This window comes from Quercus robur, chromosome 5 (genome assembly GCF_932294415.1).
Source record: "Quercus robur chromosome 5, dhQueRobu3.1, whole genome shotgun sequence".
In the NCBI taxonomy this organism is placed as follows: Eukaryota; Viridiplantae; Streptophyta; class Magnoliopsida; order Fagales; family Fagaceae; genus Quercus; species Quercus robur.
In genome coordinates this window covers 65,302,709-65,328,926 of record NC_065538.1, presented here as the reverse complement: position 1 = coordinate 65,328,926, position 26,218 = coordinate 65,302,709, and the positions used below count along the sequence as shown (strand labels likewise).

Below are 26,218 nucleotides of genomic sequence, written 5' to 3'. Positions count from 1 at the left end.
CCCTTTAAGTTAAAGTTCCAGCCCAACTTGAATCATCTTTATTGGACATCTGAGCCGAAAGTTATGCCAAAAATACTAACTGATATGTAGTCTGAAATCCAAATCTGAATTGGACTTGGATTTGGAGCAAATTTCCTTTGATTCCTTTCTCCAATTGGACTTAAATTTAATTAGGTTGGTCTTTTCTTGAATTCATGCATGGCTGGATGTAAGTTGGCTTGATTCAATTGGCCTAGCCCACTTTGCATGTAAAGCCCTTGTTACCTACAACACAAAGATAATATATAATCAGTCACAAAATAACATAAAAGTAAGGCTAAATATGTAGATATGTGAGTACTTTATTGTATATATTTCATACACATCATTTAATTCAATTGGATTACTTACTAACGAATTATGCAGAACGTTATTGTCTATCAGTATTTCAGCAGAATTATACAAAAAATACAAACTGGTAATAATAATTCCCAACAATAAAAATGATTTTTGGTTAGTATTCGATAAGAATTAAGCAAAAAACACAAACCAGTAGCAACAATTCACAAAAATACAATGATTCTTAGATGCACAGATTTGCTAGAATGCTTAAATTTGTATATTACCCAAATACTCAAAACCTAAGGTAAAAAAAAATTAATGTATACCCTAAATTATATTTGTGCTCTATGGCTTTTTTTTTTTTTTTTTTTTTTTCATATCTAAATTTGTTGTTATATTTTAACAAGATGCTTAATTGATTCTAACATATCAAGTTTACTTCCATTTACTACTTAAAAATCCTAAAGTGTTATGAATGTAAAGAACCATATGTTTTAATTACAATTATTATATAAAAACTTCATAAACATAAACATAAGCATATACATATACATTAATATATAAAAAAAGGCAAACCAAAATGCAAAACCCTCGATCTAGGAGGTATGATATCAACGATTGGGTTATCCCTTTGAGAAAAAAATATTCTCGGCCTCTTGTTTCTCACAATAAAAAAGGAATTGAAACACAAAAATTGTAATATAATCAAAGGGAAAATTTATTAAAAAGGCATCTAACTACTATAATAACTTAACAAACTCAAAGTTGAATGAGGTACAGACTCATGGTCTTAATCCAAGGTCCTAATGCCTTACCTTTTAAAAAAATAAGTGACATATTATACTTTAGTTGAATATTATATTAATAAAGTCGGCTGAGTTTCCAACACCCATAGGAAAAAGAAGATTTTAATTTTTTGTTGATTTGAAGAATTTTATGGTTAGTGAATTTACAAAACTAGAAAGAAGCATAAACCATAATTTACACCATTGGGATGTAATTTCAACTTGTATATTTTGTGAAATTAACAATTAATTTTTTTTCCATAAATAATTGAACTTAATTATTATTATTATTATTATTTGACTCAAAACATGGCAAGATTGAATTTCCAAATCATAATGCCCCATAAAACACTAAGATAGACAAAAGAAAAGAAATTTTCAAATTATTCTAAAACCCTAACTACAAGGAAATAAATTATACAACTACAAAAATTTTAACAAATCCTCTAGTAATTCAACAAATATATGAATAACATGGTTCAAAAGATAATGTGATCTAATTTAAGAAAAAAAAGTTGGAAAAAAAATGAATAAGGAACAACATATGGATTACATGGTGACATTGTCTATAATTGAGAGAGGGTCTTAACAAGGTAGTGTGAGAGAGTGAGGGTTTGGGAGATTTAGGGACTGATTGAAAGGGTTGGCTGAGACATTGAGTACTTTTGTGTCAGAGAGAGAGAGAGAGAGAGAGAGAGAGAGAGAGAGAGATTTGACTAGGTAAGGTTGAGGAGAATGAAAGGAAAAAAAAAAGAGAGGCAAAAAATGCAATTTACAACCACTAATTTCAAGCAAAAATTATTTTAATCCTCTAAGTTTGATGTCTGTCATTTTAGTTCAATAACTTTGTCAAAAATCATTTTAGTTTTTTAACTAAATTCTATTATTTGTGCCACATAACTCACTATATATATAACATACTAATTAATTATAATATACATGTGAAATTATATGATAAAACATTAAAATAATTTTAATTACTTTATATCTAAATCATACCATATCCGACAAACTATCATCACATTCATTAAATTATATCCAACATATTGTAAAACTCTATTCAAATTTTCATATTTTCAAATTTATACAAGGTGATATATGTCCTAACTTAAAATTAGTAAATTCAAAAAAAAAAAAACTTAAAAATAAGTTATTTCATTCTATAAATATATGTTAATTATTATTTTATTGAAATATTTGTGTTTAATTTAAATATACTTCTCTTATTAAAAAAATTAATATAATTCTTCCTCAATCTATGATATGGCACTATTATAAATTTTTTTTAGAAGTGTAGGGACACAATTATTTAACGGCCCAAGAATAACGTTGGGCTCGCGCATGAAAGATCCCTCACAATATGATTTGTAGAGAGTGGGCTTAAAAGGCTAGCCATTGATCACGGGGCGATGATCCAGTCCTGATTTTAGGGGAACTTACGTAGAAAGGGGTTCAGCTTGGGCACCCAAACCCTACAGCTTCGTAGCCTGAAGGATTGGGCTCCTCGGACTTGTTCCGAGGAGCATTAAGGTCTTCCCCCGGTTACCCGGCGGTGAGTGTTTTTGTGGTGTGCGTACGCAGTTAAGGTGTTTTCCTCCTTGGAGTCTTTTTTCCTGGAGGTGGGATGGGAGCTCCTAGTTTTTTGTCTATTTTTCCCAGCCCCTGATCTCTGGGATCTCTACTCTTATTTATACTACATATTTTCTTTCATCTCTACCCTACACGTGGATAATTGATGGTTTATGCTGATACTTGTCCCATCAACCCCCTCTAGAAGTCTTCTGGGGTGGTTGTAGGGTTGCATTAATACTGTGCAGAGGTCACTTCCTCATTAATGCAGCCAGGGAGTTAGCTGGGGTGCATTCAATGCGGTGACAGTAGCTTTTCCCAAGATATTTTGGGATTCTTCTGTGTCTTTTGTTCTTGCAAGGCTTATCCATATTTCCAGAACTTCATGGATCGCACCCCTAGATGGCAGGCATCCTTTACAGACCTCAGCCTTGGCTAGCCGAGGACAAATTCATCCTCGGCACAAACTCCTAGGCCATTATGTTCAATATTGTCTTCCTTATCCACTAGTATGGGTTTCCCTGGCTATACTTACCCATCCTCGGACAACCCCTTATCCTCGGCTTAGGCCTTAAGCCCAAAACCCAATTGTATGATCTGGGCCCATGACCCCACAAGAAGTATTAGAAATTTAATAACCCACCACATTAAATGGTCAACAAAACCTAGGGTTATAAATGAATCAAGCTGATTATGAACAACTCGGGCTTAGCTCGATAAAAATCTCGTTCATGTTTATTTGTTTGTTTATAAATAAGCCAAGTTTGAACCTTAGTTTTGGGCTCGTTTTAATAAACAAGTCTAGCCCAAGCAAAAAAAGTTGTTCACGAACAAAGCTCGTGAGCTATTAGGCTTAATACAAAACAATTCAAACATAGACTCATTTATAAGTTTATATGTGTTAGGTAAAAATACTTATTATACATATCTTAATAATGACATGACCAACATGAGACTACTACTAATTACCTTAATTTTTTTTCCTTCCCACTAAACAGCCCAAGAACTATTTTAGACTATAGTTACATTTAAAAATAAATTAATTAATTAACATAATCATTCCCTATCAATCATCTAAAGTAAAGTTATGAAACATGTTAGTATTTTTTTCATTCATAATAATTACAAACAAGTATTTTTCTAGTTCTTCACCATCTAACGTGAATGTAAAAATTATATTTTGAACAACTGCTGAAGCTATAGATTAGGAATAATGAATGAATTTATTTAATTATGTAAATTTTTAATTTGAATACTGGCTAATCATAAGTAGGACTAGATACATAATAAATTGAGTATACTATTTTTTTCCTTATTAATTTTAGAGATTTAAGCATTTAATAATGTAATATTTTTAGATCTCAAGCTCAAAAGTTTAACTTGAGCTCGAGTTTGAGCTTGATATTAAGCTTGAACTTAGCTCAACTAATTAATCAAGCCAAGCCAAGCCAAGCTCAAGTTTTTTGGCTTTCTCACAAGCTCAAGTTCAAATACTACTTTTAGGCTTGTCACGAGCTCAAACCAAGCTTGGGCTTTTAAATTTTTTTGACAAGCCAAGCTTGAACATGCACTACTCAACAAAACTCAGCTCGTTTATAGCCCTATTTAAATGAAAGACAAAAAATGTATGCAAAAATACAATTTATAACTGCTAATTTTACCCTAAAATCATTTTAATCCTCTAAGTTTGAAGTGCGTCATTTTAGTTTAGTAACTTTGCCAAAAATCATTTTAATTTTTTTTTAATTCTATTATTTGTGCGATGTAACTCACTTTATATATACTATCCTCACCACAAGCGCTTCGCACGGGTGATGAGGATTTATTTTCTTGGTTATAGTGTCAAAATTTTTCAGAAAAATAAAAGAGAAAGAAGGAACTAAAAATCATATGAGCAATAAAACAATTAAAACAAAAGCACTAAAAGAACTACCTTGTAGGAAAGGACTACTCCTCCCTCTAAGAGAAAAAATATTGGGATTTAAAAAAAAAAAAGATTAAACAAAGGAAGATTGGCATTTATTTATATTTGATTTTAGTAATTGACTTGATGTTTAGAAGGAATAAGGAGAGATGGAAGTGCCTAATTTTAAGAGATATGGATAACTATCTAAAATTTTAGGAGTGTTTAAATGAGTAATACTAGAGATACAAACTTTTTTACAAAATTTTTTACAAACTATTAACGTGGTAAGTGGTTATTGGTAAATAAAAAAGTGATGTTAATGGTGGGCTTTGTTGGTGTTGGTGTATGTTCCAAACACTTTTATTCTTATATATTTTCTAACTGTTAGGAATTTATGAGTAAAAGAGCCATTGGGCAATTATGAGAAAAATAGTTGTTATGCAATAATTGATAATATAGTCATTTGGCTTTTTGGAATTATTAATAACCAATAACTATAGACTATTATTTTCATAAGTAGCCTATATAATACTCATCGTAACACCTTTTCTAAAGCATCTTTCCACTACTCTATATTTAGATATACACAATTCTATTATCTTGCTCTCCCACATATTTTTCTACAATTTATATTTGTTCTAAGGAAAGACAATAGAGAGTTGTTCTTGAACCTTCATGAATGGAAGTGCGTCCATCACCAAGATTGATGCTATAGTCTAATCCTGGGGTGTTCTTTGGCCAAGAGAACCAGTCACACCAAGTTTTTTTTCTAGTTGGCACGAATGAACCTTTAAGGACAACACTTTCACAGCGTGATTCTATAGCATTATGAGATTGTTCTAAACTATCTTTATTTTATATTCTTGCTAACTATTTAGGATATTATTTGTTGTATTAAAACTTGTTTATTCACTAAAATATGTCCAACAAGCTTAAATTAAAACCAATAAGAAGTTGGATACATCAACAGTTTGTAAAAATGTTGTAAAATAGTTTGTAACTATAGCATTACTTGTGTTTAAATTAGTACTTTTATATATCTAACCTTATTATTTAAACTTTCTAAACATATGAATTTGAGTATTTAAATTTTCTAAACATATGAATTTAAGGGTATTTTGGTACACAAAATGATGAAACTCAAACATGGAATCCTGTTATTAGTAGTAGTAGTAGTAGGTGTATATATATATATATTTAGACACACACATACACTACTATTTAAAGGGCTTTCTATGTTTGGGATCCTCAATTTAGATACCCAAATTACCCTTAAATTCATCTATTTGTATGGTTTAAATAAAAGGGTTAGACATGTAAAATTAGTAATTTAAAAACTCCTAATTTTTTCTAAATTAATCAAAAAAAAAAAAAAAAACAGTTTTTTCTCTTACCTTCACATTTCGCTGTCACATTTGTTGTCAAGCACTAATACAACTTCTTCTTTTTGTTTCTCAAAAAAAAAAAAAAAAAAAAAAACTTCTTTTTGAAAAAATAAAAAATAAAAAATAAAACTGATTTTTTTTTTCTTTCACAAACCTGCTTTTTTTTTTTTTTTTTTCCTAATTGCCAAAATGAAATGACCCAAGTTTTTTCACTAAACTGTTTTTTTCCACCTCCACATTTCTCTCTCACATTAGTAGTCAAATACTAATACAACTTTTTTTTTTTTTAAATTAAAAATAAAATTGCTTTTTTTCCCCCCCACAAACGTACTTTTTTTTTTCTAATTGCCAAAATGAAATTGTCCGCATCCTTTTATCACTAAATGGTTTAATAAATTTTAAAAGCTGAAAACATATTCTTTTTTTTCCTAAAAATTCACATACATTATCTCTATTTAGATATATCCCACACACTTTTTACATATCTTTTCAATTTCTTTGCACATACTTTGGATTGCCTCAACTTTTTATTCACCTCATCACCATCTCAAATTTAAGAAATGTTTGTTTTCTTTGACATTGTTGAAATGATTAATTTGTTAGTTTGTGTATTTTTGTTTCCGTAATTTTTTACAGTTCACACTTTGTTTTTTTAAAAAATTCTTCTTCATCTCTTTCTCAAGTTTATTTTTACAGTTCCTTTGATCTCCACAATTTTTTTCCTCACTTCATCACTATCTTTCTTTTCAAAGAGGTATGTTTTTTATACAAGAAGTAAAGATGAGACTGTGAGGATTTGGGGTACGTCAGGGCAAGTTGTTATATTCTTTTTCTTATTATTATTAGTTCATTTGGTTTTTAAAATCAAATGTTGCAGAGAAATTATTACCACTAATGTGATTGTGTTTATATTTAAATACATGTTGTTTTGGTTTGGTGTGTTCATTTCTTTCATTTTCAAGAGCTCAGTCAATACACCTTTAAGTAGCATGAAGAGATTTATGTAAAAAAAAAAAAAAAAATTGTCACATGTTAAAAACATGAAAAACCAAAAAAATTAAAAAGAAAAAGGCATTATTGCACGTGTGATGAAACATTAAAATAATTTTATTTAATTTATATCTAAATCATATAATATCGTGTACAATTATCATTACATTATATCTAACATATTGTGAAGCTCTTTTCAAATTTTCATATTTTCAAATACACTATGTGATATATGTCCTAACTTAAAACAAGTTATTTCATTATATTAATGTGTTAATTATTATTTTATTGAAAAATTTTGGTTTAGTTTAAATATACTTCCCTTCTATTAAAAATAATAATAATAATATAATTCTTCTGCATTCTAGAAATTGAAAGCAACATGTTTACAATATTTATATTTTCACAATAAATCTCTCAGCAAAAAAAAAAAAATCACAATAAATCTTAATTTTTTTTTTTTTTTTTTGAGAAACAAAGTAAATCTAAATGGTTAGGATTTGTTACTGGTTTATGATTTGAGTCTACCATTTAATAAACGCCGCCATAGTCAACAAAACCGGACCACGACCACGACCACGCCCACGCCCCCTCGTCACGCAATCTGCTCCGTTCACCACCGCCACTGCCGATTCTCTTCTACAGCTCCGTCGCCGAAACCGCTTTGGCTTCTCCACCGCTATCTTCAACTCCAGAAAAAGAAAAAGATTTGGGTAACCCCACATTCGGATTACCTTTCAATTTTTTTCAATTCTGAATATATACATACATAGGCATGTGGGATTGAAGGAAAAGAATGCTAAGTGTTTTGAAGGTCTTGAAAGCTCAATTTCAGGAGTGAAACTTCTGGGCAGTTTTTCCTTTTTCTGATATATTGGGGTTGTTGTTTTACAACACAATAGGTTGTTGGTTGGTTGGTGCATCTATTGTGTGTACTTGGGGTTGCGCCCCTTTTTGTTTTTTTAATGAATGCTTTTACTTATCGCAAACTAATGTATCTATATAGCCTTTTGGTTTGATTTTGTAGGTGTGAAAATTTGGTATAAGTTTGATAATATAGAAGAGTTTGGTTACTTGAATGGATGAGATAGAAGAAATACTGGGGAGAAATAGGCCTGAAGATGTGAGTTGGCTCTGTTCCCTTTCTGCTTCAGAGCTTGTAAGTATTTGCGTCTAGAGTTTCCAAACCCCATTTATCATTTATATGCCCTCCCTTTTTAAAAAATATTTAATTAGTTATTTAGTTTTTATAGTTTGTGTATTTGTTTGTTCATACAATTACTTTCTTTCATGTGCATTGGAAATGTTGTCACTAATCCAAACTCACATTCTTTGAAATGAAAATTGCTTAGAAATCGTATTAGGTTGTGGGTTTGGTTAAGATATTAGGCAGCGTTAATGGATGCATTCTGGTTCAACATCCTAAGGTCTTAATTTTGGTAAGTAAGAAAATCCAATAAAAAAATGGGAAAAAAGGGCATAGGCTAGTACTCACAGAGGGTATAAAGGAAATGCAAGTCAAATATGACTGATGAATGTACAAGGATTCTAAGAAATCTAGAAAGTCCATAGTAGACAAGGTGGTGGAGGTTGAAGTTCAGTCATAAAGGGTTCAAAAATAAGAACTTTTACTTAATCAAGTTTTGTTCTTTCCATTCAAAGCAATGAGCAGTTCTTTTCCTCGAAAGAAACCTTATTAAGCTTAAAGGAGCCACTTTCCAAATTGCTCCATTGCCTCTCTTACCAAAGTGTTCTTACCAACATGATAGAAGCTCCATCACAGCAGAAGGCATAACACAAGAAACACCAGACAAGCAAAAAGCCAATGACCACAGTTCTATAGCCACCGCATAGTGAAGGAAGAGATGAGCCACACTCTTCATGTCCTTTTGCAGATGAAGCACTAGTCCAAAATAATTATCCTTTGTTTCCTTAAATTATCTGTGACCAAGTTCTTCCCTAATGTTAAACACCATGAGAAGAAAGACATCTAAGACGGTACACAAGCATTCCAAATGCTCTGCCAAGGGAAAATAACTTTTTAACTTCCTCTGCCTCTCAAATATTTGTAATAGATTTTCACCTGAAAACCTTGAGTTTTAGAAGGGACCCATATTAATTTTTCTTCCTCCCCATGATCAATCTTTGTAATTGTAGCGTATATGTCACGTAGGGTTTCACCAAAATTTCATTGCCTATTTTAAAATTTTACAAAAATTTTGATTAGTTTATGATGAAGATGATAAAGTTGATTAGATTTTGGTCTCATTCTGTTAGACTCAATAGCATATGTGGTAATGTACAATTCAAGAAACAAAAAGGTGGTAAATGTAAATCAATTGCTTTTTAATTGTCAATGTGAATGGGGTCCAAGACCATTGGTTCCATCACCTCTTGTGGTGCCTGGGCACTGGGATTCGAACCCCATTAATTGTCAAAGTGAATCCTGATGCATGATTGCTCTGTATGGATCTTAAACCCGGAAATTGGGTTTATTTAAAATTTTTCTTGATTGCACTCTGGACATCAAATTTGCTTGAGTTTGATTTGCAATGCTACCTGCTTGCCCTCTTCAAACAACTTTTAGCATTAAATGTGTGTTATTACAAATTTACATTGGTATGTTTCATTTTCATGGGAGTCTACATCCATATGCCATAGATGTACAAGTAAAATCCTTTAGCCATTGCCATTGCTTTTATGATTCTTGGTGTTGATTTTTGACAATGACCATGAAAGTATTTGATATTTTGATTGGACAGGATATGCTGATAAGCTTAAAAATGCTGGTCCTCCAGCGTGCAAAAGTAATTGGCCATGAAAGTCTAGCTAAAAAATTTGATCTAAAGATGCTTCGAGCCATGGGTATGTCTTCCACTTTTGTTTCTATGCATTTATTTAATCCTTAATTTTCATGTTTTACCGTAGTTACTTATCAAAAAATAAATAAATGTATTGCCATCGTTAGGAACTGATGATTTCATGAGCAATTAATAATTTATTAATTTTACTTTGTCAGGTGTGTAGTTTGAGTTTACTTCTGCAATATTCTGTGAAATATTGTTATACCCTATTTCTGCATCTATCTGATGTCTAATTTGATTTTTTGTGCTGCCATTTTTTTTTTGTTCTGTCAAAGGACACTATCGAATCTCTTCCTGATTTTCTTCTTATCTTCATTAATTCTAATTAGCATTTATCTTCTTCTTATCTGATGTCCAATTTGATTTATTTTCCGCTGCCTTTTTTTTTGGTCTCTCAAAGGACTCTGTTGTATCTGTTCCATATATTCTGTTTATCTTTTATTAATTCTAATTAGCATCTTCCATTCAATTCACATTCTATATATGGGCTGATTTTGTGTATTTGTTTTTCTAATTGCACTAATGTGACAACAGCAGTTGTTTATGCTGGTTTCAGAATTTTATCTATACAGTCTGCACCTAAGACTGAAAACTTTTATCTTAACGTCATATATTTCTTCAACATGTTGATTTCAGGCATGTTTGGTAGACTGTAATAGATACTGTAATGTAATAGATATTCCTATGACATAACTATTCGATTGTTTGGTTATGTTTTTATTACAATGAATAATTATTCCTTATAAATAGTTATTCTTAAAAATGAGGAATAACTATTCCTTATCAAAAGTACTGAATATCTATTTCTTCACCTTATGTAATAACTTTTTAAAAAAATATCTTAAAAAGCCATTAGTTGCCACATTTTCAAAAGGAAAGAAAATAAATTTTCCTTGTTGTTAATTATTAGCTCTATTTTGAACATCCTAAAATAAGTGTATTTTAAGAAATTTGACTTTAAAATGATTTAATTACACCTTTTTATTCTCTACTAAATTGTGGATGTATATTCAGGATTCTATTCCTAAATAGTCACCAAATTAATAAATAGTAATACTTATTACATTCTAACTTAATGTATTCCTTGTAATACTTATTCCTATTCCTATGTGATAATTATTATAGTGTACCAACGTGCCCTTAGTTTCTTTTTTTTATCATGTCATATTTTGTCTTCGTCTTGCCCTCTACATGTCAATATGAGATTGTGCCTTTAAACCCTTTTAATTCAAATATTATGCTTATAATTAATTCATTCCATAACCCTAACACACGTATTATTTATAGCACTAGTTATAAAATACAATTATATAAAAAAAAGGTATTAGTCATAAAATAAAAAATGACTAAATTGATCTTACAACTAATACTATATTACTTATAATACTCCCCCTCAAGTTGGGACATATTTATCATATAGTCCTGACTTGTCCCATAACAAATCTAAAACAGGCCTTTCGTAATGGTTTCGTGACCATATCAGCAGTTTTTGGCCCCAATAGAGACATGCTGAGTGGCAATCACACCACTCTCCAGTCTTTCTCGGGCAAGATGAAGATTTATCTCTATATTTTTGGTTCACTCATGAACACTAAGTTGCAATATGAATTGTTGCCTGATTTTCACAATACATAGTCATAGACAACTGCACATCAAATGTAAAACTCTTATAAAAGATGTTAAATCCATATAAGCTCACAAGATGTATAAGACATGACATATTCAACTTTTGCACTAGAACAGGACACAACACTGCTCCTTACTTCTCCAAGTGTTCATGGTTTCTCATAGGAATGGGCATAATCTATAGTAGATATCCTATCTAAGGGTGACCTTGGTGAGTCTGAATCTGTAAAAGCTTTTACACACAAATAATATTGGCTGTTTATAACAGTCTATGTCCTGGATTAGCTTTAAGGTAGCTCACAATCCAAAGTACCACCGCCCTCTGTCGAATACAGGGTGTTGCCATATACTGACTCACAACATTGATGGTGAACATTGATATTTGGTTGAGTAGTGGTCGGATCATCTTACCAACCAATCAATGATACCACTCAAGATTAGAGAATAACTCCTAATCTACAGAGATAGTTTAGGATTCATAGGGTGCTCTCCTTTGTTTACTCCTTGTGTACTGGGGTTTGCCCTATATATATATATATATATATATAACTCATTGCACCTAACAACCTGTTTCTTCCAAAATAACACATTTTCTTTTTGACAAACTAATTCCTTCCTTTGATGAGCTACATCAATACCTAAAAAATAATGTAACTTTATCAGATCTTTAGTTTGAAACAAAGTTTGAAGAAATGCCTTTAACTTGACAACTCCTTTCTTGTCATCACCAGTAATAATGATGCCATCTTTATAGGCTATCTATAAAATATTATGATGCAGGACAATTAAAACTGATGCAATCCAACACAAATTTACCAAGAACAAAAATATATATAAATCTTGGAATATACACCATGCCATTGAAAAAATTTAACTGAAATTTTATTCATCATAAACTTGTTGCGATAGGAGTACGATAGCTTTATTATATAGACTATTAGGACTAAACACTAATCCTAAGTGTCTTGAGTCAGAGCCGAATTATTGAATTGAGAAAATAATCATTGAAAATAATTCAGAAGAAAAACAGTAGTCCATGATTTCAGTTCTTTCATCGATTTCATGACAAAATATGATTAAGAAATCATTTACATGTAACCAAACTTCATGAACCAATTAATCAACAGCTCACAACGTCATAACCAGAGCAACCAAATCGCCTCGTCGATTCAAGTGATCATAACGACCTGATTATGATTTTCCTTAGGGATTCAGAGGTTTCTTCATTGTAGTGGTGGATTTATGTGCCTCTTGGTTGATTCAAGGGTTTTGGATTGAATAAATATTATAATATAATACTATCATCTATCTTGAGTAATTATTAGGTGCTCTTAGAGCACGGTAATGTGGTGCTCCCTCCTTTCACATTCATGGTAGATCCCACTTATTAAATTCTTGGTGGGATCCACCATGAATGTTAGAGTTGGGAGCACCACATAACCATGCTCTGGGAGCATCTAATAATTTTCTCATGCATCCCAGTGTCTCAAAGTGACAAAAGAACATTGTTGAAGGAAAAACTAGTTGAGGTCTTACAGGAAAGCTTTTTTATTTTTTATTTTTTTTAAATGAGTAATGGAATTCCTATTAATATAAAACAATAGAGTCACCCAAGTATACAGCTGGGGACCATATAATCAATCATGCAAGTTACAAGAATCTATCAAATTAATAACAGAAGTTACAAACATAAAGACAAACTATGCAAAACAGACATCCAATCCAACAAAGGTATTATAAGAAAGCTTTCCTACTTTAAAATGCAATTTGAAATGCTTTACAGCTCTAGTTCAACATATAGAATACTTAACTATCATAAAAAATATTTATCATCAGAAGTCTCAATTGCCCTGAGACAATGGATTGAGTTCTAGTGTTAGAGAAAGATGCGTTCCCAAACTGGACTATGGCTAAGATGAATGGTCAAATTTATAATGATTGAAAGTTGTGATGTTAGTTTTGTAAGCAATATTCCATTGGTCCATCGTTCTGAAGAGTATGCACAGAAGATCCCTAAATTAAGTTCCAAATTTTTGTGAGCATTTATGTTATGTAATGTTTTACATTTTCCTTTCCCATTTTTGGTGATTTTCAGTGTTTGTAATGGCTAATCAAAAGTAAGCCTTAATGTCTTATTAATGCTAACTAAGTAGGATTGGCTAGCCAAAAGATTGGTAGCAGGTTGACTTGTAAAAAAAAAAAAAAAAAAAAAAGATTGGTAGCAGGTTGGTGCTGGTAGCATCTAATGGTTAAAGGGCAAGGATGGGTGCTCTCAGTTTTTACATAAGCACTAGGAGAGAAGGAGAAGAAGGGGGTGGATGGGGGTTGGAGTGCTTGTTAAGTTGAACCCTAGCTAAAAAAGACAAAAGAAATTAAAAAAAAAAAAAAAATTCCTCATATGACCGTTACAGTTGATGCAATTACAATGTAGCTGGAAAAAAGTTTCCAGAGATGCTAACCACCTGAGAGGACTATACACCTATGAATGTCCTTAATTCAAAGTAACCTCTAGGTCAAAGCCTATTGCAGAGCTTTCTTTTGAATGTTGGTTGTGGATCATTTTCCTTAGGTAATTTGGAAGACCAAGTTCTGATTAAGTTTAGCTGAGGTCACTGTCCATTCTTTGTTTTGGGGAGAGGTGCTTGGGGTTGTAGCATAACACCGTGGAGTAGGTTTTACAAAGATCATGGAGTTAATATTTCCTTGAACTTGAATAGTCTCAAATTTCATTCTATAGGCAAGAAGGTACTAAGTATATGTTTCTGTAGAAAGTTGCAACAGTACCAAAACAAATTTGACTGGGAAATGCTGTGCCCTTGAATCTGAGTGGCTTGATCATTTTGAAGTTTGATCTTTAATTCATTTCAAAGTTTGGTGTTTTATAAATTTAAAATTGAATTAGCTCTATCAGGTCATTCAACTGAAAAAGAATTTTTTGTTGCTCATACACTTGGTCAATTTATGAAGGTTTGAATTTGATTCTCAATGATTATTTTAGCTTATAAATTTTCTGACCAGACCAGTAACTTCTCTGAGCACTTGTGCAGGGTTCATATTGATGGAATATCTCAAAGGAAAGGTCAAGGATTTATCTCTTGTTTCTGGAGAGAATGCTGAATTTATGGATTGTTGCAATTTATTGAAATTTAGTGTTGAGGAAATTATGAGTAATGAAGAGATTAAGGCATGTATTGGCCGTTCCAAAAAAAGTCCAGCAAAAAGTTGAGTCCAAGCTGCACGGCTTGATTATGAATGTATTTTTGGTCGTCTTGTGATTTTTCTTTTCTTACGTAATTTTGGTCGTCATATGATTTTTTTTTTCTATGTATTTTTGGCCATCATATGATGATTCTTAGGTTTACTGGTTTTAAAATCCTGTCAATTGTTTCTGAAATCAAATGAATTGGGCAGCTTTCATGAGGAACTGAGTTGATGTTATTCCTCAGTGGTTGAAATGACCTTAAATACTGTTTTCCAGAATATCCATATATTGTAGCGCAAGGGCAAATTAAGAAGCCAATTTTGTTTTTGCTAGCTTACAGACACATTTAAGAGTGATGGTGGTACAATCACTGGAAAATTCTACGCAACACAGTTGATGTAAATATTTTTGGCTTCCTCTTTTCTGTGGTTTGAAAATAAGAAAGAACGGTTAGTGATTTGTAGCTATGTAGAGGGCATGTCTGATTAATGCATTACTTGGGTCCCTTTTTTTTTTTTGTTGGATAGGAGCTTGGGTCCCTTTTGATTCTACGTAAAACATTTTTGAAAAAATATCTTTCTCATTTTGTGTGTTTGGACGGTTGGAAAACTTGGTTAAATTAAAGCCATTTTCTGTTAGATCAGAAAAAGCGATCTCTGATGTTGAAATGTTTTATGCTTGAACAATTTTCAACTTGAAGGGAACATAAATCTAAAAAATGATAGAAAAATATCAAAATAGCCTCAAAACCTTTAAAACACTATTGAAATTTTCTAAATAATCGAAATACTCTCAATTTTTTTAAAATGACAAAAATACACTTCAAAACTTCTAAAATGATTAAATATCTTGGAAACCTATAAAATAATATAAATATCCGTAAAATATTTAAAGTGATCAAATGCCCCAATAAAATCTTTAAAGTTTGTTTGGATGGAGGAGAAGGGATTAGAGGGAAGGGGATAAGAAAGATTTAATGAACTTTGTTTGAATGTTTTTCAAAGGGTGGAGTGGATTTGAGAGAATTTAGAGGGGTATCTTACCCCCTCCAAACAACTTAGTTTTAATTCCTCCAAATCGGGGGAATTTAGAGGGTAAGGGGAGAGAGTGGTTAACTTATATTATTTTTATTTTTTATTTTTATTTTTTTTGGAAATACTCTCAATCCTGCAAAATCACCAAAATAATTCTGAAACTTAAAAAATTAGTAGAATGCCCCAAAAGCATTGAAATGATGAAAAATCCCTCTTAAAACCTCTAAAATGATCACAATATGCCTGAAAATTTTGGGAATTGCCTCCAAATTTTTAAAAAGTCGCAACCAAAAAAAAAAGTGTCAACTAGGAGGTTTCAATTGTGTAATTATGCATATGAATGTATAGGTTTGTTGATAACTTTGTGATTTTATATATATATATATATAGGTTTATTTTACTTGTTTCGTATTAATATTTTAAAGTGGTAAATTAAATATTTTATTTCACATCTATATAAAAATATATTGGAATATTTGTGATTTGTTGAATGTCAAAAAAAAAAAAAAAAAAATTGATTTTGATAGAATTTTTAGGAATATAACCAAAAATTGAAGAAAAATTCCATGTCCACAATATTTTCACAACAAATCCTATGTGGCAAGTTATTACTTACTGCTACTAGTGGGCAACAAAGTAATTTCAATGGTTGATTCAAATTAAAATCCTGTAACAACATGCCAATTAGGATTTGTTGTGAAAATGTTATGGACGTAGCACTTCTCAAAAATAAAAAAACAAGTAGTTTTTGTTTATTACTAAAAATGGTTTTAACTTGGAAATATTTTTCAATTTAAAATATTTTATACGGAAGCAAATGGAGCCTTAAACATGTTTATCTTAAAAGTTATAAAATTTGTTATATGGTTCACAATTTTGTTAAAACAAATATGGTTTAAGAGTTTTAGTGAGTTCCAATCAACTCAATTGATGAAACATTTTGTTGTCGTCGAATAAAAGATCTAATGTTCAAACTTTGTCTATACTAACTAATTGGTGGTTTTGGCCGATAATAAAGTGCAATTATTATAAAACAGATGTTATAGATTAAAATTTCATCGCATCTATAAAATAAATTTTATTAAAGAGTTTTAAGTGTCCTCTTATAACTAAAATAACAAATTTAAACTAAAGTTGGAATTTCAAGATTTAATGTTAAATCTTTGAATCTTATTTTCCATGACACTCATGATCCACCCATTGAGAGTTGGGACATCTTTTTTATAATCTTTTTTTTCACAACTTGTAAAGGTGACATATTGTGATTGAAAAATCACTTTTACATGAATTTACCATTGACATGGAAAAAATTGGCCTTTGCCCTTTTTTAAAAAATAATCCAGCATTTTGTCCTATTTTCCAAACTAATTAGGAAAATACTCATATTTTGAAACTTGATTTTTTTAAAATCGAGTTAAGTTCTATAGTGACATTTTTAAGGAACCTATAATGACGTTTTAAGGACCTATAGTGGCGTTTTGTAACTCGATCTCCATGAAGTTGAGTTATAGGTAAAAAAAAAAGAAAAAAAATTGCATGTAACTTCGACTTCATGGAGATCGAGTTACAAAACGCCACTTTAGGGCTCTAGAATTTATTTATTTATTTATTTATTTTATAACTTGATTTTGAGAAAATCGAGTTTCAAAAGAGAGGCATTTCCTTAATTAGTTTGGGAAATAGGGCAAAATGCTAGATTTTTTTTTTTTTTTTGAAAGGGACATTTGCCCATTTTCTCCCCATTGACACTACCTTTATCAAGCACCAATCATGACCTTTATCAAGCACCCATCATGACAGATAACATCAATAGTTGTGAAAATTTTGAAGTTCCTAGATTTCTTCTTCTAATAATAATAATAATAATAATAATAATAATAATAATAATAAAGTTATTAATTAAATTAATTGGGTTCAACTATAAAATACAAACCACATTTACTATGTACTCTTTTGTCATTTCTCACAGCTAAAAACTCTTCTTAAAAAAAAAAATAAAACTTTAATAATTTAGTTATCAAATAGGATAACAACTTTGCAACACTCTGAACACTAAAATTATTTTTAGTTAAAACTCTTTAGTGCAAAATCTTTACAAGTAAATTTTTAAAACTAAAGCTTTACTTCCTACAACAAACTAAACAATCCCAGAACGAGCCACAACTTTTCAATCCCAGAAGACCAAAATTCTCAAATTAATCAATCAGAAGAAAAAGTTCAGCAATGTTTCAACTAAAATTAATTGTAATGAGAGAATAGTCGAGGTCATTTAGCCCTTAAAAAAGAGAGAGAGAGAGAGAGAGGTGCATGGTGGCATGGGATTCAAAGACCTAAACCTCTGTTCAAGGTAGGCTCTTAATGGGCTAAGGCTAGAGACATATGTTCAGCGTGTTGGGTCATCAAATTGTACTCCATTTTTTGTGCTGCATGGCTTGATTAATTGAGACCCCATCATGGTGCTCGTGAGATTCCTGGGGGGGACAAAAGAGGGAGGCAAATGGATGAAGGCCAAGAGCTTATAGAAATCCCGAGGATGTGTTAAGTCATTTCCGCAATATTATTTCTTTTCCCCCCTTGTTGACACACATGATCACGATTTTTTGTTGGCCATGCTTTGTTTGTTTGTTCCAAAGAGCGCGTGGCAATAAAGGATTTTGAGGGCCCTCATGTTCAACAAAGATCCAATAAGAGATGTCATTTCTTTCCTTTGTAGTACCACGCCCGTATGTCTTTATAATAGGTGGATAGATAATAACACGCTTTCCCACATACTTTGACACGACTTTCATATGGCTAATGCGCGGTTAGATTATATCACTTTTACGTAAATTCATCATTAAAATTCAATGAAAATAATTTAATCACTGCTTCTCATGTGACTCTCATGTGTCTTAGTTGGATTATTTCCCACATATTTTGACACGACTTTCATATGACTAATGCGCGGTTGGATTATATCACTTATACGTAGATTCATCACTAAAATTCAATGAAAAATAATTTAATCACTGCTTCTTATGTGTCTTAGTTGTGTCAAAGCGCGTGGTACCAGACTCTTTTTTTTATACCCCATTTGCTTCTCACTGCAATAGGCTATTAATCACACGTTTAAATGGAACTTCCTATTAGGGAAAATGTTTCCCGGAATAATCAGATACTTTGCTTCAACAAGAGAGAAAGAGAGGGCCACTTAAAAGAAAGAGTCCAATAAGCAATAGAAGGTTTTTTTCCAAAGTCAAATTCATCATTCCATTACCAACATAGCTACCATCCCTTTGTAACATCCAAAGAGAGAGCACAATATTAAAGTGTAGTTTAAAAAAAAAAAAAAAAAGCATGATTAAGGAAGAACAATGATTACAGATATTCCAACTTGTCCCCCTCACCACGCAGATTATTCCTTTTCTTCTTTTCTTGCCTCACATGCTTTGCCACGTGCGCGACGACGCAATCGTCGCCGGTTGAATACAGACACTTTGGCAAGCTAGCTTCTGAGAAGTCAAGACAACCCCATGCAGATAAACAGTACGACAAACTTGACTTATCATAAGGCTATTGGAAAATTTTCATTGGCTTAGCTGAATATTAGTTCAATTCAATTTCGTATTCTATGATGATACAAGAAACTAAAAAAGTAAATAAATACAATGAAGTGTTGGTCGACAATGTTTAAAAAGTTGGTGTACAAGACAGGCAGAATCTTATCGTATCATAACCTTGCTAAAGAATGTAAAATGGTGTCGGTTATAGATAATACATATATAATCCCTAAGCACTTTTAATTAGTGGATAATGGGACATTGGAGACCTCATAGATTTTGCTTAAACATCAAGGCACTCACCCAATGATGTTATCTTTTCAATAAAAATTATGCTCTCCATGAGATCACAAAACATGCGATGTCTCAGCCAGCAATGCCACTTAACCAATGAGAATGTATGCTTTTTGTAAAATTTTCTTATATATAGTTGCAATATCATAGATGGTTAATTATTACACCAAGATTTGGGACCTTAAGGTCAGTGTCACAATGAGCCAAAGAATAGGAAAATACAAAAACAAAATTTCAGTGTCCTTATTACAACAATCTTTGATATTGTTCATGTCAAGGTCCAGGCAAGATCCTACAACTGTAATCACGAGAAAATCTTGGTGACATAACTACACTTAGTATAAACTACGGAGAAAAATTAAACACATCATTCTCTTCCACGGAAAAATTTGTGGTTTCTTTATATTATACATCCTTTTTTTTAAAAGTATTGTGTCAGAATCGTATTTCCTTTCTTACGTAATTTTCATGATATATTAAAGTATATTACAAATCGTTGGGTCTTTTTCCAAATGAGAAATTGTAATATTCCAACAACAACAGCTATATGTTTGTCTCATTTGATTATTATTGCCTCATTGCGGGTGTGATGAATTGACCTTTGTGCCATCACAGAGCACTGAATCATTAATTGGGTGTGGAGTCGCTTTCTTTTTTCTTGGTTGAATTTCAAAAATAACAAAGTTTAACTATAAATTTGGTTGTAGCTCAAAACTATAACTTTACGTAATATTTTTTTATTGGATGTAAATTTTAACAAATCCACCACTGGATACATTTTTTTCTTATATCATTCATACTTGTAAAATTTTCAAAAGATCAAAGATCAATAGTTATGTCATCAATAACATTTTAAATTTCTACTTTTATATCGAATAGTAAATTACATCCGATTGGTATGAAATTTAACATGTATGTTAAGAACATAATTAAAAAATATGCAATTTAAAAATTAGATTTTAAAAATATGTAATCATGATAATTATTTTTAAAGAGAGTTATTGCCTTAGGCTACAATCAAGTTTGTAGTTAAACTTTGTCTTTTTAAAAATTGCAACTCCAAAAAATTGCTATGTGGGTAAGCTTCAATCAAACTCGGTCATCTGACCCAATTGTATATATATTTGCATTGTACACCTTAAATATAATTTTCTAACTATTGTGTCACACCTATAAAGGTATGTTAGGACTTGGAAGTTTGGATGAGTTTATTGGATTAAGATCGGGTGCTAGTCTTCATGCTGAGATTGAGAGTTAGATTAAAAAAAAAAAAAAAACCTTTTAATCTCAATTATCATTCAATAAAAAAAAAAAATTAAAAAAAAAAGAGAAAAAAATAAACGGTGAAAGTGGTAAAAAGTTTTTATAAGTAGAGTGGGGATAATTGCACCAATGTGAATTAATCTAATCCTTTATTTTCTTTAGCTTATTTTTGTTTAAAGAGATAAGGTCTCTGAGTGTTTTTTATTTTATTTTATTTTTTTATAGCTTTTTTCTTTTAAGAAATAAGTTGTGTGAAAGTATAATTTATTTCCTCCCATTTTTGTTCTTAACCAAACAAAAAGAAATTGACATCAATTATCCTTTTTTTTTTTTTTTTTCATTCCTCATACCAAACACATAATATAAAAGTGGTATCTCTTATTCTCTTCTATTTCTTTCTTTTATATCATTCCTATATTGTACTGAACGGAGAAGTGACAAACCCTTTATTAACTTAAGATTGGCTTGTTTTAGTTTAAAATATCAACTTATTTATCGCCTTTTAAATATTTAATTATTCTTAGTATAATTACTTGTATCAGTTTATTATTAATTAAAAAAAATGTGTTCACTGTTTTTTTTTTTAATAATACATTAATTTTTATTATAATGGTCTTCTCACAAAAAATAAAAGTTTTATTATAATGGTGTGGCTCATATAATAACCAGTTTCATAAAATATAATTTTTTATCAGCATAATTCAATTCCTTTTGGGCTTACTGTAGTTTAACGAATAATGTGTTTTGTTGTTTTATTGTTATGTTTTAAATCACGCATAACACACTTATTAACAACGTAGAAATTTTTTTTTTTTCAAATTGGAGATAAGAATAGTGATATTGAAAATTGGAGAAGTATGGTTGTATGGGTTAAAAATTGTCGGAAGTTTGAATAACAAGAGGCAAAAATTGTAAACCCTATCTCACCAAACTATTTTCCTCCTATTTTATTTTTTGGATTATGTTAATTGGTGTCTTTTAATAAACTATTTTAAGAAAAATTTAACACCACTTTCGTTGGAAATATAAAAAGCCGTAAAAAAAAAATTAACTTATTATTTTTCTTTTCACATAAAAAGTTTTTAAATATATTTTTTAAATCAATGCCTTAGAGCATCTATTAACTTTTACTCTTCTTTTTCCCCTTACTTACACAGAGGTATTGGAAAGTGAGCCAAAGTGTAAGAAAGTATTGAGTGAACCTCTGTAACTTTCCCAAATCCTTTTTCTATCCCCTCACATTTCTTTTCTAACAAACTGCTTGTAGAAAAAATTCTATGCTTTTTCCTTCATTTTTTCCAACTTGTCCAAGATTTTCTCTATCAAAAAGAAAGTGTTGAGTGTCTAATTTGATATTAATCATTTTTTATACCTTGTAATCACTTGACCTCTTATAGTGGATTGCTCTTTAATTATCATCGTCCTTAAGATAGGCTTATAGATGCAACCACAACCACAATAATCTTTGTATAAAACTTCACGTATTTGTTTCTCAATTTCAATTTCAATTAAAATCCAAAACCTTTAATGGTGTATTGGTTGAGTTGCTCTAGCAAAGGAACATCTGCTCTGCTCCAACCTACGATTCGTCTACCCGGATAGTCGATGACATCTAGCTCGATGACAAGGACATCGAGCTAACAAATGCAACCTACTGAAACTTAAGTCTTGATTTACAAACATACCAAAGGTAACAATCTTCCACAAACATGTACTTAGCAAAGATGAAAAAAACTATGCCTTAGTCCTCACCTCCATTTTGAGATTAATGATATTCTTCAAAATTAATCTGTACATTCTAGGACGCCTGAATTTTTATTTTTATTTTTTATATTTAATTATCAAATCAACGCCCGAGATCTTTTGAACTGAAAGTAACAAAATCTATTTGTCATGATCAGACGGAGGATCAATACTAGTATCAAATTATGATTAAACCCTAAGAACCATATTTACCAACATTGAATGAGTTTAACCGAGGTCCAAATGTGTCTGATTCTCTTGGCAATATGTCAAAAGGATTATATTTATATATAGTCTTTTTGATGGAAAATCTTAAGGGCACACATTAGTAAACTAATTTAAAAAACTTCTTATAAAAAAATGAAAAAAAGTGACTAATTTTTTTTATAACCTTTTCAATTTCCTATAGAATGTTTCATATAATGAATGATTAATGTATGTCTTAAAAGTATATATTTACTAGTTTTAAAAGAATAAAGGTTCAAGAGTACCAATTTTGAAAGCCAAACTTCCCTTTTTCCATTCCAATAGGGACTAGTACAAAAGACAGGAAAATACAAGAATTTTGAACTTCTATACAAAGTGGATAGATGCATGTGTACATGTACCTCTCACATGCGAGATTAGATACCACAAGTTGGTATCTAACTCATGGTATCTATGAGTTAGATACCAACTCGTGGTATCTACGAGTTAGATACCACGAGTTGCCCGTCAAAAAAAAAAAAAGATACTACGAGTTAACTCAGTTATAAGTGAGAGTGTGGAAACACATGTAGGCAGAGGAAAAAAATATCTTCCCTCCTAGATTTGACTATTTTAAAGAGAATATATAACATCATAGCTTTGAAATGTGTAATAGATAACCACTCATAGTTTACCATGTTAGAACGGTGAAAAAATCAAAATGTTGGCAAAAAAAAGGTTATGGTCGTTGAAAACCAAATATTTGATAAGAATGTCGCTATACCACGTGACCATAGGCCATGAGAACAGGTTTAGCCACCACTTATGAAACAAAAATCATTACCTATTTCTTTATACGAAGACTTTTGGCACCCTAAAATTGTCTTTTTCTCCAAACACTCTCCACCCCTTAAAAAGAAAATGCAAAATGCGACTTCACTATTTTTTTATTATAAAAAAAATATTAGTGTAAGGTGGGCTCAAGGCATACCCAAATCTATGATAATGGAGGAGTAATATATTTTCCCTCCTTTTTGGAAAACTAATGGGTAATGAATCATTTTCCACGGAAAAACTAATTAATGAAGTATTTAATCTAGTGGAAGGTGTTCTAGGAACAAAAAAGTAGATAAAATTTCTTCTAAATTGGGACCCCCTTTGCTTTGAATTTCATGCCATTTTATGTTTTCCAAAAACTTGAAATTCTTGTATTCCATTTCCTCTACCAACCGAAAGAGTTCCCCTTTTCGTCCCAACGGTCGAAATTGTGTCCTTTGCTGGTTGACTATCCAATGGCTATCTATGCTTTCACAGTACAATTTCGAGAAAAATAAAAAAACATGGCCTCTGCTATATTTCCAATATTTTGACTGGAAGCACCTAATTAGTTGTCTTTAGACGGCGGGTAGTTTATTAAATCGACATGGATAAGAATGATTTTCTTCACCTAACTATCACCTGCCAAATGAAATTCCATTAGGTTCTTCTAATTAAAGGCCACAATAATGGAATTTAGAATTAAAACTATTCACCATGCTCTCTTGCACTAAGACATGCAAATCACTTTATGGATGATTTATTTTTATAAATTCAAAATTTTTAAATATCATGTGCTCTTATTCATTTACTTATTCATTTACTGATAGAATTTGAATCCATAGTATTCACGTGATTAATTATAACTTATGACTAGATTATAACTTTTAACATTCTAATTATGCTACATCTATATTTGGAGTAACTCTTTTAGCGCCCACTTTTCAAATATTTCAAAATATCCTCACATTATATTTATAATCAACTTAAAATCATTTACCTTTTTCTAAAACAAAAATAAATTAAATTAAATTAAAAAAATCCTTAAAACAAGTATTCAGCACTGAGGTCTAAAATTAAAATATTAAATTTTACTGTTTTGTAATTGAGTATCAATCAAAGTGTAACAAATAGTTATACATGTTTTGGTATATTCTTCAAATAGGTTCCTTTATCCATCACTACATAGCTTGACAATTAATATTTGAAATCTAAAGTCTTTGTAACCATTAGTATCCTAAGTTCCTAACAACTATCTTAAATAATTATTTTGACTTTAATTATGATTGAGATATCGGATGAGGTGTACACATACATGTCATGTGCTCACTATTAGTTTTAAGAACCCACCGCTCTAGCTAAAACTAAGTATTTCCTTTTCATTTTTCAGCATGTTTTTCAAAAGTGGAACTGTGGAGTGTGGAAATACTTTCTCCATTTTTTTTTTTTTTTTTTTGAGAATCTAAATACTTTCTCCATTTGATCCTATTACACTTATCTATTTTTTTTAAAAAAAAAAGAAAAAATAAAAAGAGAAGAAAATTTATTTTAGGACTTGGGTCCACCACCAATAAATACTAAGATACTTTAGGAACACAATTAGCCTTTTCAATTGGTGAACTTGTAAAACTTAAAATATACATATAAAGTTTTATTGTAATATTTATGAAATTGTCCTCCCCCTAAGAACTGCTTTTATTGACTTCCCAAAAAAAAAAATATCCCTCCTTACTTATAAGGGAATCCACTTGTAAAAAAAAATGTTATGAATTTTATACTTAAAATAAAATACCAAAATCATATTTACACAAGTGATTTTTCAAATTATATAATTAGTAAATTTTTATCTTTTTAATATTTTACTTCATTTTTGTCTCCTAAACTAAAATTTTGACTTAATTCGCCTTAGTGCATATATATATAGTATTGGGTTCATTATGCTCAAACGTAACTTTTTAAAACATTACACCACTTGATAATTTTTCATTGAACGAATATTAAAAAATAAAAATCAACTATTTGGTTACAACATCTTTTCTTATCCTACATGCTTGTACTATACTAAAATAATTAAAGATTAATATATAATTATATCATCTATAGAATATTTACAATTCAGATATATTTGTAAATTTATGTATAAAAATGTACGAGTATCATGATTGAGTAGTAGGAGATTCAAAGCCATGGCTCCGTTTATGAAGAAAGTAATCCGGGTATGGTGTCCCATAATGCATGATAGGCCAAATTCCTAGTGGCAGAAATTGTAGATTCTATAAGTTTGTTGAGAGCTTTTTGGCTTGGATTGGTATTGTATAAGAGAAATATAAAGAGGACAATTTTCATAAAACCTTAGAGGTAAAAAATCGCACAAGTCCATGATGGGTAGGCTGATCAAGAACAAGTCTAGGGAGCTCAGTCTGAGCAAGACTATACATAAACCCCCAAACCAGAGAGAGAGTAATGCACTCATTTTCTCCCAACCATGTCATTTAATTGAGTTTTTTTTTTCATGATTTTTTTCGCTAAGTTGCTTATCGGAGTATCTCACTAGTTGGTCTGACCTAAAAAAAAGGGGTTGTTCTTGTTTTACAAACCACCAACTGACAAACACTAGCCCGACCAACCTCTATGCTTTTGGGAATTCTAGCTATGTTTTCTTTTTCTCTTTTCACCTACCTACAATACTATTATT

At 30.7% G+C, this 26,218-nt stretch overlaps 1 protein-coding gene across 3 annotated transcripts; it reads left to right on the top strand.

Annotated features, from left to right (window-relative positions):
• Positions 1-7,466: 7,466 nt before the first annotated feature.
• Positions 7,467-14,966, top strand: LOC126726705 (uncharacterized). 3 transcript variants are annotated; one of them, XM_050432038.1, is made up of 4 exons: positions 7,467-7,669; positions 7,984-8,115; positions 9,719-9,821; positions 14,494-14,966. In XM_050432038.1, the coding sequence occupies exons 2-4, from the start codon at positions 8,035-8,037 to the stop codon at positions 14,670-14,672; spliced, it is 363 nt and encodes a 120-aa protein (XP_050287995.1). In that variant the 5' UTR covers positions 7,467-7,669; positions 7,984-8,034; the 3' UTR covers positions 14,673-14,966. The 3 variants fall into 3 exon arrangements, with proteins under 3 accessions (XP_050287995.1, XP_050287994.1, XP_050287993.1); XM_050432037.1 differs by having other exon boundaries at positions 7,468-7,669; positions 7,963-8,115; XM_050432036.1 differs by lacking the exon at positions 7,467-7,669 and having other exon boundaries at positions 7,688-8,115.
• Positions 14,967-26,218: the final 11,252 nt, after the last annotated feature.